Below are 15,971 nucleotides of genomic sequence, written 5' to 3' on the forward strand. Positions count from 1 at the left end.
AATGGCTTTCATTATGATATTTTTAGAGACTATTTTACAAAGGCACATCATTGTGTGCTTTTTTCTATCCCCTATTTATGCCAGCCTGTATTCTTACTTTGAAGATGATTCATTGATCCATATTGCAAAGAGGGATAGCCATGTCTACACAAGGCTCTTCTCAAGCTATTTTGTACAAATGTCTAAGCTTTCTCTAAGCTGAAAGAAAACAGCTTATACAGAAGTGTCTGGGGTTTTTGTTGTTGCTTTGAATGCTAGGAGGACTGGGCCTTTTACCTAAAGCATCCTTGCATTTGTTTTGGAGTTCCAAGGTGCTCGGAGCTGTCTTTGATTACAGGCAGAGGACATCCTATTAGTCAGGCGATGGTTTCAGTGATACTGTGATGTTGCAGAAGCAGATGGGCGAGTTAGGCTGTTCTTGTCCAAAATGGTTCTGCAATGCAGTTGTGATATAAGTCATCAAATACTGCCTAAATCTGCTAAGTAATTGTTGATGAATTCTTCAGCAGAGAAATAGATGAATAAGAGGGAGTCTTTCCTTTAATCAAGAATTTTATACTGAGCCATAACTGAGTGAATTTTCTGAAAGTGGGATACTGGATTTCATGGTAGTGAAACTGTTTATGAGCAGTTTTTGTTCTGAAACATGTTTAGATTGGCTGAAGGAACACTAAACTTCATGTTATCAACTTTACACAATTTAATTCTGTCTCTTTAAAGTGTCTAATAGAAGAATATAATCTAGATCACTCATACTGTGCTGGAAGAAAAAGAAAAGCAATTTCTTCTCAAACAGTTCTTATGTTATTTCAGGATGTCTTAAGGGATAGCTATAACTAATGGAAAACTCTGCTAAAGCTATGGCTTCATAAATGGTTTCCTTCAGAAATGTCCATGTAATTGGAATTTTGTTACAAGCACCATTGAATGTCATTCTTACTGGCACAGAATAGTTAATGCATAAAGCCAATGCTTTGTTAATAAAGTACTCGCTCAGTAATAATTTGATTTAAAAGTTTGTTGCCAATATCTGGCCCTGATTGACTGATTTAGCAAATGAGAGACTCAGTAAATAAGGGAATTCTGCTTTGCAGTGGCTTTTATAGTTTGCAGTCCGTGACCTGTTGTTTTCAAGTGTTAGTCGTTAGCAGCTGCAGCAGTGCAGCGCTTCTGTCGTGAAAGGCAGTCTGACAGTAATTCTGCCTCTCTGTCTCTCATGGTGCTGTGTCTCGTGATCTGCAGCAGTGGTACAGCGACAGCGTGAGCTGTGCTGTGGAAGAATGACCCGGAACAGCAGCTTTTGTTTTGCTGCTCGCCCAGATCTGTGTGTAAGTTGCAGCTGCTGTTTTCTCCTCTCCCACGTTTCCTTTGAAGGAAAGCATGGGCAATACATGTCACTGCACTGCGACTGTCTCTAGCTCTGTGTGGATCATTAGCTTCTCTGAGTGGCATCAAGGATGGGAGCAAAATACCTGGGTCCTATAGACTACTTTGATTCTCATCTTAAGGTGCCAGGATAGTTTCAGAGTATGTGCCAGCTTGAATTTAAGGCTTTGTTCTTGCTTGTGACCTGTCTTTAGAAACATTAAATTTCTAAAGTTATCAAGTCATTATCAGTGAGGTGGAGCTTATCTTAGGGTCAAGGGGGGAGGATGAGAGAGGAAGAGGAGAGGATAAATTAAATTTTCCAGAGATGGCTTCTTGTTTCTCTCCTTTTCCTTTCCCCATTGTGAGAAATTATGCTGTGTGTAAGAGAGGAATAATCTTACAAACTTTCTGTAGAGTGCTAGATCTCTGACTGTCCCTGTTTTGTGTGTCCCTATTGTGGCCCCACAAATGGGTGAGAATTTGTCTTCTAAAGTTGGTCTTCCTCTTTCTGTGGTGTAGCTGATATGGCTACACTTTGCTCTTGCATGTGCCAGTGCTGTTGTTTGGTTACTTTTCCCCGTTACTAATAGGGATGATTTCAGCACTTTGTTTTACAAATCCTCATGCCTCAAGGTGTGCATTTTCGTACCTAGCAGTGAGAGGTTTATTCTCCTTTTTTTTGGTGCCTGACCTGTTCTTTGGCTCGTGTGTTGTAAGAATCCAAACTAGTTGTTTCACATGCTTCCTTGACAGTTTTGCAGTTTATATAAACAAAACATATGTGGCAGCTGGTGCTGTTCTTAGCTCAGCAGTACAGTTGTTCTTACCTATTTCTCCATAGTGATCGATCTACGGTATTTAACTTAGTTAAAGAAATGCTTGTTACAAGAGTGTGGACCAGAACAATTTTTAGGACCTGCTGGAAGGGTTGCATATGAGAGGGAAAGGTCCATGTGATACTTTCTTCTTTGGCACTTCTGAACTTCTGAACTTCTGAAGTTCTGCTATTTGAAGTGTTAAAGAATGTCAGTGATAGACCTCACTATTTTCATTGTAAACAGCCTTGGTGGTATTTCAGCTCCTGAACCAAAGCGCTTGTTTTAGAGTGTCATTTCGATTCCTTGCTATGTTTGACAATCTTGCTTCCTCGATCATCTTTGGAAATGGAGCTTGCTCAGTGAAGCATTAAACTGAATAAAAGGAAACAGAAATGTTACTTGTTAAATGAAAAACGTTGGTTTTCATAAGTACAGATCAGAGAGAAAGTATCAACTTGCAAATCCCTTAAAACATAAACTTACCAGTTTGACATATTTTCACCCTTTTTAAAAGTTGCCACGTAGCTTTAAAAGTACAATTAACAAAATTAATCTTCATTGTTCTTATCCTAAGTGGCACATTACCATGCTGACCTAAAGTATTATTTTCAAGTTTCACTCCTATTTGTTAATCTCTTTTTTAAAGGGGCTCATAAACAAAAATTGTTTACTCAGACTGTGGAGTCTTCTGAATATTATGAGTAAAATGTCTGTCGTGGTAGGACCACGCCAGTGGTCACCATGCCAGTGACCGACTCTTTGAAAGGCAATTAACTGCATACAGTGAACTGAATTTCAGTTTTGTAAGTTTGCTCTCTAAGAGCCTTTCACACAGCCCATGTTAAACTCCTTGAACCAAACTAACCTGCCTTGAATTGCTGTACAGAATCAGTTGTCTTTTCTATGCATGCAGTTTAAACTTTTGATTTCCAGAGAGATGGAATAATTGCAGAAAGTGCAGTCCTCCAGAGTGCTGTGCTAAAGCTATCTTTGAGCAGGGTAATGTTGGTCATAATATCTCATTTTAGTGTTTGTTTGTAATAATACTGTGGCTGTGGTAATGAAATGTGGGATTCGGAGTAAGTCTGTAACAAAGGAGATTTGGGTTGAAATACCATGTTTAGATTTGGTCACTTTAATTTCTTGTTTAGTTTGCAGCTTGAAGCTGTTAATTTTTATCAATTATGCTATGGTTTCTGTACCATTTGTGCTTTTTAGTATATGTATCAGAGCTTGCATAATATTGATGGAAATAACTCTATTTGATGGAAAGGTCTCATGAAATGAAGCATTATGCCCTACTGTGTTGTGCAAAGGGGAATGCAAATGATAAGAGCTGGCCAAGGCCATTGCATGGACACTCTTTTTTTGAAGGTCCTTGTGATGGAGGGTGATTCTTGGTGACTGGAAAAAGGTACACATGGCCATTTGCAACAAGGGTCCAGGGACTGGAGGTTGATCAGCCTAACCTTAGGCTCTGAGAAGATTAGGAATTATGTCCTGGTAGGATAAGGAGGTGATTGGGATCAGTTGACATGGGTTTATCAAGGACAAACCAGCCAGGCAGCTTTTGATGAGAAGTGACTTTCTATATGGATGGAGACAGTGGTTGGAGTCAATGGACAAAAAATGCAGCAAATGAAATTTTGAGTAGAAAACAAGCTAAAAAATTCTAGTAGAAGAACAGCCAAATGTTTTGCAGCGTCATCTGGAGGGGTTTTGTTATATGTGGAAATTCTCAAAACTGTGTATAATCCTGTGTGTGTTCCCTAACGTTGAAGTATGCATTTTATTTCTTTTTCTTCACTTAGTACATTGAAATATCTTCTGGTTTTCATTTTTGCTGAACAGACTTCAACGAAAGAATGGCAAAACTAGTGTAAATTGCTTCAGACAAACCTATGTGGCAGGGGTGGGAAGCAGTCTGGGATTTCTGGCTTGGGCCCTTTCCTAGGGGAATGCAGCTGACAGTGGCTGTTGGGGCTGGTGGCTGTTGCTGCTAAACCATGGTGGAGCAATGGAGGCTGTGGGCAGGGGATTTCAAAGCCTGGTGCCGGTCCCTCCAAGTGCTTATGCTGACAACATCTATTGCCCCTTTCCCTGCTTTTTGCTGTCTTTGATAATGTGTTATCCTTGCTTGTTTTCTAAACACAGAGAAGACTCTGTAAGCCATATTAAGTCATGAGTGTGCTCAGTCCTCACAGGTTCACTTGTTCCCTGCTGCAGCTAACAATGGGTTTCTTGTGCGTTACCAAAATATTCCTTATTAATTGTAGTACCTTTCATTCTAATTCTGTTCAGACATTGTTTGCAAGACATGACTTGGTCTTTTCAAGTCCCAGAAAGGTGATGACTTTACAGTGCTCTTCTAACTAGAGGAATAACTCAAAACAAGAAGTTTAGTGGTCCTGGCTAAGGCTGAGGTAGAACATTACCAATTTCTTGAATTTTGGAAGTGTGCTGGGTGCAGCTTTGCTGGGCAGCCTGGTATTATATTGTACCTTCAGGTCTGAGAAGTGGTGGTAAGCTGTAAGAAATGGGGAGAGGGATGAGCAATGGAGTGTCCTACTGAAGACTTGGGATGGCTGGAGCCTTAAAAAGGTCTGAGAGAGATCTACAGAGAAGATATGGATGGTGGTCACATCACATCACATATGAATGGTGAGACATAATGAGGGACATGTAACTTCAAATAAATAAATTAATCCAATATCAGTATTCATATTTGAAACCAGTTGTTTTGGTGAAGTGTGTATCAGAAGTGTATCTTCTGTTCAGAGAGCTACATAAAGCTTTGGAATCAAGTGTTGCTTTTTTGAGGAAGAAGGGGAGAATACTGACTTAAGGATAATGTTTTAATTCTTTTTATCTTAGAACACAGAAGACTTGATTCTACAGTGAGTCAGGCAGGGAAAAGATAAATTGAAAAGTAAAACAAAATATCACATGACATGATAAACCTGAATACTTAATGTTGTGTTTGCTTTGGTTAGTTTGTGTTTGAAATTCAGGCAATGTTAGTGAAATAAAATTATTTCTAATACTTCCTGTGTTTGTTGTTTTTTTACAGATGACATGGCAGAGCTTCTTCTTGGGGAATCCAAACTAGAACAATTTTTGAAGGAAAATACTCTTAAACACAGTAATAGTCCCCGGGGCCCCCAGCCAAAGCTGACTGAGGTCAGGAAACATCTTACGGCAGCACTTGATAGGGGTAATCTCAAGGTATGATTAGAAAAGTTGAAATTGATTGAAGTATTGAGGAAAGGTTCCTTACATTATATTTGCAGATTCTGAAAGTGAGATTAATACCAGAGAGCATTTTCTGTCAGAACCGTCTAATGTTCATAACCATTCTGGTCCTTCTTTTACTTAACTGTTTTTGGAACTACTACATCAGCTTACCTCTTCTGTACTCAACATCCATCTTTTGAGAGATCAAAAGAAGCTTCTTTTGCACTCATCTGTAACATTTTGTTTTCAGTGGCTTCTGGGAGTATTAATTTCTCTTTCTTTTCTCTCTTCATTCCTCCATTAGTTCTTTTTTTCAAGACATTTATTCTGCCCTGATACTTTGAAATGGTGTGAATTAAATATGTAGGCTGTGGAACATATATCATTAAGTTTTGATGCTATGTTATTTTCAACTGTGCTTATGTTAGAAAAAGAAGTCGTATGAGGAGCCGTAATGATAGGCTACCTTTAAATAGTTTTATCACCTGGAAAAGCTGGTTTCCAACTGAGAGGTATTTCTGGTACATGTGTAAATATGTATGTGAATATCTAAATGGCTGGTAATACTTTTCAGTAGCTTGCTGGAATGAGATTTAGTGAATTCCCCTCTACTTCAAGCTTCTCAAATATTACACAATACAGGATTTTGTTCATTTGTTGCTCTGTTAGAAGAAATATTCTGGGGGTGACAGACAATATACTTAATAATTATCAGAAAGAATTAGGTGTGCTTTCTTAGGGAAAACCCTTTCTTATTTCTCTTCCTTCTAGCCAGAATTCCTACAAGAAGCTAACCTGATAATGGCCAAATTAAACTATGTAGAAGGTGATTACAAAGAAGCTCTGAACACATATGCTAGAGTTGGTGTTGATGACTTGCAGCTGACTGCAGTGCCACCGTATCGGCTACGGATGATTGCTGAAGCATATTCTACAAAGGGTAAGATTGCTCTTTCCAGTATCATGATGTGGAAGTAGTTTTTTAAAAGTTAATTTATATCTTGGCCAAAGATGAAGAATTTTTTAGTTTGAATGTCATCTATGCAGTAGTGGAATGCCATATTTGTAGATAAAATAAGAGGATGGTTTGGGTCCTTTAAATTATTCCAAGTTTATGATAGTTGACAAGACTTTTACCTCAATTAATATTCTAACTGTGCTGTCACCTTATCAATTTTTTGAGTGTGTAAATTTAAAAGTCCTCCCATATATGTCACAGTAACTGTGGCTAGTTGCTAAAGGTATTATCACTGTTACTGAAAGTTAAGGACTACAAATGCAGTGCAGTTTTGTGGTGGCTGTGGGTAGGATGGAGAACTTTGATGCCTTTTACTGAATGTTAAAATGCTCAGCCTAAGCTAGGTTGCATAGCTAAATTGCCACTTAATTGAGAGGAGTATTAATATATTAATAACTTGATAACTGACTTAAAGCAATGCATCACTTGTGCACTTCTATATGTAATTTTTTCTAATATGAATACAGATAAAAAAAATCAGAAAGTGAAGGTAATTAAAAAACATTTTCTTCTTTACTACTCTAGTATAGTGAAAATTGTAATGATGGCCTCATGTCTTAAGGTGGCAGTGCCACTTCAGTTTAGAAAACTCTGTAGTAGACTTAGGGCCGGTCAGTGTGTTGGGGAAAATGGCAGTTTGTATGCTATGGTTTATTAGAATTTACTGAATGAAGTGTTTGCTTTGGTTCAAGCATGGGTTTGGTTGCATATGTACTTTTTGTTATGGCAAGAGGAGTGTCAAAGGCAGCAAAAAAACTGTGAGGGACTTCTATAGCTTTGACTGACAGTTGATCAAGAATTGTTTTCCACCAACACAGTCCTTCAGTAAATGTTAGACGAGCATGAATCATGTCCTATAGAGATGTCAAGGAAATAAAGGAACTAAATGGTAGCAGGGACAAAAGGATGCTTCATAAGTCTGGTCACTATTTAGATTGAAGTGGGAGTATCAGAGGTATTCTTGTATATGCTGTAAATCTGCTTGGTTTTCTCAAACAGCATCTCTGTGGGTTTTAGAGCAGTGTCTGCTTTGGGTACACTTCCACTCAGGCTTGTGGATTTTGGCTGTTCTTTTTGTTTTGTTTTTTAAATCTATGAGGATATCTGTTGAATTTGTCATGTTCTTTCCATAGACTTGAACAACTTTAAGAACCTAAATTTGCTTTTATCTCCAAGGAATTTAATTGAATCTTTTCCAGAGCTCAACTCTTCTGGCTCTGTTTTATTTAGCCTCATAAGGATATAAAACAGTTGAAACCACAGTGGCATAAATTTTGCACATAAAATTAGTATTATTAATTTTACTTAATTCAAACATAATGTATTAGAAAACAGAAAACCAAATACCTTTTCTACTCTGGAATGTTTTGTAGGTTCAGATTCTTTTAAAACCCAGCGTATTTTCTGTCTAGATGTGTGGTTTTTTTTCCTTCTGATTTCAAATTTTATTCTTAAAACATTGAAATTTGTCATATGAGGCTTGATTTATCTTGATGGGACTTCATTACTTTTGTCAATTCTGTTGGGTGACTGGCTACCAGTTTACCTGAGCAAACTGTTGGGGCTTTTTTGTTGTTTTGTTCATGTTCAGGAACATATTTTTTTTGCTATTGTGTTTCCAGCTTGAGTGAAATTGCAGGACAATTTGGGTTGGAAGGATCCTTAAGGATCCTCTCATTCCAAGCCTGCTATGGGCAGGGACACCTTGCACTAGGCCAGGTTGCTCAAAGTTCCATCCAACCTGGCTGTGAACACTCCCAGGGATGGGGCATCCACAGCTTCTCTGGATGGCCTATTTCAGTGCCTCACCACCCTCACAGTAGACAATTTCTTCCTGACAGCTAATCTAAATCTGCCCCCTTTCAATTTAAAGCCTTTATCCCTTGTCCTGTCCCTACATGTTCTTGTAAAATGTCTGTCTCCAGCTTTCTTGCAGGCCCATTTAGATACTGGAAGGTATTTAAGGTCTGCATAGAGCCTTCTCTTCTCCAGGCTGAGCAACCCCAACTCTCTCAGAAGATTAGAAAATTTTAATTTCCTTTCTTCTCATGGTAGAGGATTGCAAGAATATAGTCTTCTGTGTGATCTCGAATGAGGTGGTAATCACAGAGCAGTCTTAAATTTAGTATTCAAAGTCTGGACAGGTTTATAGTAGCTGACAACTAAATAGCATATGTTTCTACCCAGTAGTGTACATTTAATTCTCACCTTCTTCCCCATTTCTGGTCAATGTTTTTCTTTCTCCTTTTAAGAGTGACTGTAAACTTTACAGTCTGAATTCAGAGTCTTTTCAGAAGTGACTGAGGCTTGTAAGTATTACCCAGCTAAATACAAGTTATTCTTACAGAGATTTTGTGCTTCACTGGGATTTTTATTTCTGCTTGTATGTACAGGGATAACTGGATTATACAAAGTTTATAAAACTCTTCAGAGTATTTAGATTTTATTTCTTTGGCAGTCATAGCACCATATTATTAAGCAGTGAGGGACTGCCCATGCCTGTTTGCAAGCATTGACCCAGCTGCACCATTTAATGCTGCACCATGCTAAGGCAGTGAAAGATACCTGCTGAAATTTCCCCATATGAATCCAGTTCCAGTGGATTTGTAGTCTTGTGTACTATTGTGTAGTGGTCAAATACTGATGTTTTTACCACTGAGAAAGGCAGAGGGTAGGTAACAAATGGTAGTTTTTAATTATCTTGACTTTTTTTTTTCATTATTTAATATGGGACCACATTCATGTACTTACCTTTTCACTGTGAGGCTTCATTCTGTAACCTCAGAGGTGATGGATTGAGAGGGATGCATGAGTTGACATGTTTCTTCTTCTACAGCTGTTACAGGGTACCTAAATGAGCATATTGCACTGTAACCATAGACAGTTCCACAGCTCACAACAAGCCCTTGGAAATGAGCTGCTTTCCAGATGGCTCATCTTACTCCTGCATGTGGAACACACAAAGTATGTCTTTCTGCTCTTCCCAGCCAGTGAAGGGTCTGTAGTTGTGTATGGACACAACAAAGTACAAAATGGATTCAGGGGTCACCTTCAAGCTATATTTTGCTGGAGTTTTATCTACTGACAGCTAAAAGAAGGAGAAGAGGAACAGCAGTAGTGACAATGGTGGGGAGAAAAAATAGAATTGGAACATGGAAGGGAAAACCAGAGAACTAAGCCATCTACTGCCTGTAGTGCACTCATGAAGGGGGTCTTCACATTTTTATTACATAAATGAGTTAAATGCTTATATATGTATCTTTAAAAGAATGCTTTTATTTCTTTATGCTGCTTACAGCTTTAGTTGAGGACAGCATATTTAGAAGACTATATATGAGAAGAGGCATAATATGGAATGATACTAAGTCAAGCCAAGGATTCAAAGACTCTCAAACCCAGCAAGGAAGATTTAATGATTGTTATTATTTTCTTGGAAATATCTAGTTAGTGAAACGCTGCTTCAGCTCTTCCAAAGAAAGCTTTTTGCTAGATTTATCAAAATGCAACATTGTAAAATTTCAGCAAATTTTAAAGCAAATCCTATCAACTTACCTTTTGAAATTTTTTCTATTTCCATTACATCTGACTCTTTGCAAGCTTCTGGTGTGTGAGGAATCACAGGCTCTCAGTCCCCAAGAAGTGCTGGAAAGTGGTTCCTTTCTGTTGCTTGTTCTAGGGAAAGTGCAAAATTGTTAGTGTGCTGATAAAGGCGTGGCTGTATTTTATCAGACTGAATAGCTCATGGACAAGTTGTTTGGTTTTAATTTTTTCCTGGCTTCTGGCAACAAAAATAACTTCTAGTAGTGATGCCTTGTGCTCTATCCTGACTTGCAGAAGATGTGGGATGATCTGATGAAAAGATACCTGCTTCTGTGTCCATTAAAACAATGAGGAGCAGACTAACTGTGTGAATGCATGAGGCAAAGCCTCAGAAACTTGCTTAATATAATTCCAATATTTTCCTGCTTTTCTTCACACTTTTCCTCAAATACACATGTTAAAAACAGACTTGTAGAAGAAGATTATTTTCTCTTATGTAGTTAACTTTATGGACTAACATACCTTTTTGATTTTACATTGATGTTTTATGTACTGCCCATAGAATGCAGTTCTGATTACACCTAGTGTTTTCTTTAAGGAAGGAGCTAATTTTGATGCTGTGCTTCTGAGTAATGATTCTGTATGGGTATGTGGAAGGTGTTGTGTGGGATAGAGTGTTAATAAAATCATAGTTTTTGTATTAAATACATAATTTTTTAAAATTCAAAGACTTGCTTGAAAACATGCAGTGGGACATATTTAAAATACAGTATAAAACATAAATTGAGAAGATGAAGCTTTTCAAATCAGGGGACCACTTAGTATTTGCAAAAACATGAGAATACTTATTTGGATCTGTTGGTTAGCTTTTCCCCCATCTGCTTGTAAATTTATTTGACACATAAGTAGAGGAGAAGCATAAACTAAAACAATTTTCTGTAGCAAAATGCCTGTGGTTGGAGTTGCCAGCTTATTTCAAGAGGGTGTGATGAGGGAGAGAAAAAATAGGCATAAAGGAATGACATTGCTGAGGAGAAGGGCAGGTTTGCATGACTGGTGTGGCAATGTGTGAGCCTGAGAGCAGATGTATGAAATTGCTGGAGCTGGCTCCCTGAAGCTGTTGCCTGCTCGTCACAGGAGCATGTCATACCTTTAATATGAAATTTTAAGGAGCAGTACAAAAAAAAGCAGATTTGTTTTCTTCTTCTGCCACAAATACAACTTGGATATCAGTACTGGTTACTAGAGATGTCTTATGTGGATTGAGCAAAGCTAAGAAATGAGGCTGGGCAGGGGGAGGAGGAAGGAAAGACAGTCTTGAGATTGTGGTGGCAACTCTTGGCTCAAAGTAAAACGTGGAGGTGTTTTGCACTTTTCTGGATGTATTAAATACTTGATATTTAAGTATCCTCATAGGAAGAACTACTTTCTAACAGGTAGGGAAGCTTCCCTTGTTCAAAAGGTTAAGTTTGTCTCTTTAGGGTCTATTTGTTTACTTTCTTCCCTAGATCAGTTTAATTGGCAGTGCTCAGTTCTGAGATTGAGGAGGATCTTAAACTCATGAAGAATTGTAATAAGACGAGTTATGAATCCAGGAAGAAGTAAAGCGTATGTGTGTCTTTTTCTTTTCATGTTAAGCTTGTGTTACTAGCTCCAACTTTTCCAACTTTCTTGTAAGACCAATCAGAAAAAGAAATTATATGTATTGTTGCCATAAAGAAGCATGTATTTATAATCCATTTTAATATTGGCTGAAGCTAATAATCCCCTAGGGTTGTGGCCTCTGGGAACAGAACAATTAAGTTTCTGCAAGTTTTCAGCACTATACAAATGAGGTAGTATACTGGAGAGCATGCATAGGCATTATTCAAATACTGTGCAGGCATTATCTTCTATGTTTCTAAGCAATTTTGTTTGCTTATGGAAACAGATGAAATGCATGCACAGTGGGATATTGAGGTGTTATTTTGGGGAGGAGCAACTTGTCAGGAACTCTGCAATAGGAAGTTTATATTTAAATAGGAAATAAGCTTATTGAAATTTTAGGTAACATAATTCTGATACTGCTGCCTAAGTCAGAAGACATAATTGAAAAAATGAATTTATAATACTTGGCATTACAAATTAGTGACCCTTTCTAAAAATGCTTATAGAGAAACATAGCAATTTACAGGTCTGGCATTTCTTAAAGTCTGCAGCTTTGTAAACTTGATTTTAGTAAAGAAAATGTGTTTATAATTAGCACAGTGTATAGATTCATAGACAACTTCAGGTACCTGTCAAGATGACTGTGTTGCGTTACAGTAATGAATTCTTGTTAAGTGTGAGGGATGTTGTTTTATAAGTTAGATTGTGACGTTACAGAATTTTAGCCTTATTGCTGCAGGTCATTTTACATCTTTATTGCCTACATCTTTGTTTGAATAACTGTGTTTACATTTAGTTGATGTATGTTGAAGAAGGTGAGGTTGTCTTTACTGCTGCTGACCCATATTCAAATTTAATGTTGCATTTACCAAGTTAAATGATTGGCTATTAATTAGTTCTGTTTACAGAAACATGGAAATACTCATTAGGTTCAGTGGCAGTGTCAGGTGCATGTGGATTTCCACTTTGCAGTTAGGAAAAGATGCTGCACTTAACTTTAATCATATGCAATTGTAATGGGATCTTGTGCACTGCTAGCCTGTGTCAGCAGACACCAAGCAACTCTTCATGGAAGAATGCTAAATGAAAGCTGGTTTAGTAATTGCGCTGGAGATCTCTAGACTCATTAGGCCACGGGTCAAGAACTCCAGTTCCCTCCCTCCTCCTGTCTTGCTGTGCAAATGTTGCAGACCGTCAGTGAGCATTTTGCAGACCATGGCTAGGAGGCCTCTGCCATAGAGAGTTCAAATTTTCTCCATTAAAACTTTTCTTTCCCCAGACTACATTTATGACATCTGCCCTGCTGGAGCAGGGACTGGGAGGAACCCAGGCATTTGTCCTGCTTTCCTCAGTACAGATTTTAGCTCTCTTATTTGAAAGCTAAACTTTGAATGAGAAACTATGTTTCTTATTAAAATAGAATTCTTAAGGTCTTCGGCAGTTTGGTGGTGTCTTATTCTTAGTTTCTCCCAAATATTTAGAATTTCTTCAGAATCCTTCCTTTGGCAGAGTGAAGAGAGATTAAAAATATTGGGCTCCAATTAAAAAGTAGTGTTTCTGGCCACTTTTTCTCATGCCACAGGGAGAACAGGTATTACAGTAGAGCTTTGTCTTTTTTCCTTAGAGGTGCTTGTAGGAGCAATCCCGACACTTTACAGCAGAACAGTGTAAATTCCATAGTTAAATAATTTCCTGTCCCCTGAGCAAATAGCTTCCTTGATGCCCATTCCATATACTGGTGTGCAGCATTTCTGCTTTTGGGGAACATTCAGCAGAGAGAGGTCTACTCACTCCAGGATGTGCAACAATAACCAGTCCTTTTTCCAGCTTTTGTCTCCAGTTTGAACTTTTTCAGCCCTGCCAAAAGATGCTGGACTGTTAAAGAGCTATACTGTAGCAAGAATGATGTTACAAGAAATCCCAAAATATTGTTGTGGTTTTATTGACTGCTTGGAGTAATAAGTAGGTTTTCAATTCTGAAAAAGAGGTATTTATGGTTTTTATATTTTTAACTCTGAGAGACCTCGACACACTTAGAAGCACTAGCATAACTATGGCATTAGAAAAGCTGTAGTAATGAAACAACGTTGCAGTTTCAGCATGATAAAATGCTTTGTTCTGCCTGAAAATTGTGCTTATGTTACTCTGGGTTTAGTCTAGAGTGGAATTTAATTCTCTGTAAGTAGTTTGTGTTTAAAAGAGTGGGTAGCCAGAGGAGCTTCCCTTAAAATCTAGTGTGCTAAGAGAAGGGGATATTGGCCTTTTACTGAGGCCTTTTCTGGAAAGCACATGTATGAAACTAGCCATAAAATGGGAGACTTTGCATTCTGACAGTTGGGGACGTTTTCCCTCAAGTCTTGGCATAATGGGATGGGTAGTACAACGTGCTTCAAAAATCAGAGAAATTATTTTTGTTCCCTTAAATTGTCTAAGCCTATAGGCAATAGGCAATCCCTACAGTGGATCTGGAGTAACTGTAAAAGTAAAAGGTAGTTTATTATAAATATATTTGCTTACTCTTTATTCTGTTTCTCTTTTCCTTTATAATAATTACTTTGCAAATATCAATAGGGAATTGAAGACAAAAACAGCTTCATGCTTTACTTTCTAAAAAAATCTCTGAAAAAAATCCTCTGCAAGCAAGAAAAATCTTTGATTGAGGACTTAATTTATCTTTCCCTTCAGTGAGATTAGCAGTGTGTGTTCTAAGTTCTTAAATAAATAAATGTGGGAGTTCCTTGATAGCAATAACAATATGCTAAACATGAAGTTTCTTTAGAAGGAGGTGAAAAGGGGCTTTTTGTGTACAGCATTTGGAAGACTTACCATATCATGTATCAACACTTTGTATATCATATATAGGGAACACAAAGTACTGTATACTAAAATACACTTGGGTTTTACATGTCTATGTAAGGAAAACAGAAAGCAAACCCAGAAATCTTTATGTATTGAGGCAACTCTCTCTCTTGAAAAAGCATGCTTATTAACTTAAGTATAAACCAGTAGTTCACTGTTTTTCCTCTGTCCTTTGATTTGTCTACTGGAAACAGTAGATGAACAATGGGGTCCATTATAATTTGTGGTCGCTAAAATTTATACAGAGAAGGTACTAGCTGGGATCATGGAGGATTCTCAGATACACAATAAGTACAGATACACAGATACACACTGTAAGTGGTTTTGTTGGTTTTTTTGGAATGATCTCAGTAGTGGTCTGTGTGGTAATAGTATATGTAAAGATCTGAACTGTGCCGTGGATTCCCTTTTGACCTTTGTGTAACTTTTGGTTTACTCTGTATGGTGAAATGGGAGTGTGGCTTAATTGGTTTTCCTACAGAACTGAAGTCTGGGGTTTTTTTGACATAAAAATGGGTGTGAGGACTTCTTAAAAATAGTTTGATGCTTGTTCTTGCTAAGGCATCCTCTTTTTTGGGTAGTGGTCAGTTTCTGCAAATGTGGTGGTAAGGCTGGCCTGGTCTTCTATTTGTAAAAAATGTTTACTTAGCTTAATCTCGACCACTGATTTGAGACTACAGACATAAGAATGCCACTTATTCCAAGTGATAAAACTGTCTAGTGTTTGCTTTCTGAATATTTTACAAAATATGGGTAACTTTTTGAAAATTTAAGGAAAACCTTTGCAAGTTACTATATAATTTAAATATCAGGAATATTATTTTGTTGTCCAAATGCTGTTTGTTGTTCTTCTGCTGTTATGACAAGCAATTTAGAGTTACCTTTCAAAACATGTTAGCTTAATTAGTATGGACTCGTATTTGTTTCACTGCTTCTCACTTTCTTTTCCCTCAGGAGTCGTCTTGCTTGATATCAGGACTAGATATGTGTGAGATAAGTGTCTTCCCAAATTAAAACTGACCCAGTTTGTTGGAAGCTTTTATCTGAAAATTATTTTAACTGGAAGGGATTAAACTTAAAAGCTTTGAATATCAAAGTCAACTTGTGATACCAGTTGTCATGATATTCTTGAATGCAGAATCAAACAAAATAAAAGTTAAATAAAGCAATAGCTATGGCCTTTACAGCAAATGTAGTAACATTTTATAGTAATAACCTGTAGTTTTTTTCCAAATATCTCTAAGCAGTGTATAAACAGTTAAAGAACTGCCTATCCTTTTGGGGGAGAGCAGCAGATTCCTGCCTAGCAGGTGTGGGAAGAATCACAAAGGGGACAATTGACTTGTCTGATTCTATGACAAGACTTCAGCAGATAAATTAGGGTTATATGTGTTTTTTTGAACTTCATGTGTTTCTCTATTCTGTATGTTACCATGTCCTTGTTCTTGTTTTGAGGGCATAATATAATGATCCCTATTTTAATTAAC

The 15,971-nt window shown here is 37.5% G+C and overlaps 1 protein-coding gene and 1 long non-coding RNA gene across 2 annotated transcripts in view; one reads left to right on the top strand and one right to left on the bottom strand.

Moving 5' to 3' along the window:
• Positions 1-15,971, top strand: part of TTC7B (tetratricopeptide repeat domain 7B) — a 120,547-nt gene that overhangs the window by 11,486 nt on the left and 93,090 nt on the right. Inside the window, exons 2-3 of the mRNA XM_068192608.1 lie at positions 5,257-5,411; positions 6,192-6,360. Of these exons, the coding sequence (XP_068048709.1) occupies positions 5,257-5,411; positions 6,192-6,360 (324 nt within the window). The remainder of the gene's footprint in view (positions 1-5,256; positions 5,412-6,191; positions 6,361-15,971) is intronic.
• LOC137475376 (uncharacterized) lies at positions 1,872-5,784 on the bottom strand. Its single transcript, XR_010999846.1, has 3 exons — positions 5,592-5,784; positions 4,622-4,713; positions 1,872-2,558 (listed from the first exon to the last, which is right to left on the bottom strand). It is a non-coding gene; the product is annotated as an uncharacterized lncRNA (long non-coding RNA).

Source organism: Anomalospiza imberbis, chromosome 6 (assembly GCF_031753505.1).
Source record: "Anomalospiza imberbis isolate Cuckoo-Finch-1a 21T00152 chromosome 6, ASM3175350v1, whole genome shotgun sequence".
In the NCBI taxonomy this organism is placed as follows: domain Eukaryota; kingdom Metazoa; phylum Chordata; class Aves; order Passeriformes; family Viduidae; genus Anomalospiza; species Anomalospiza imberbis.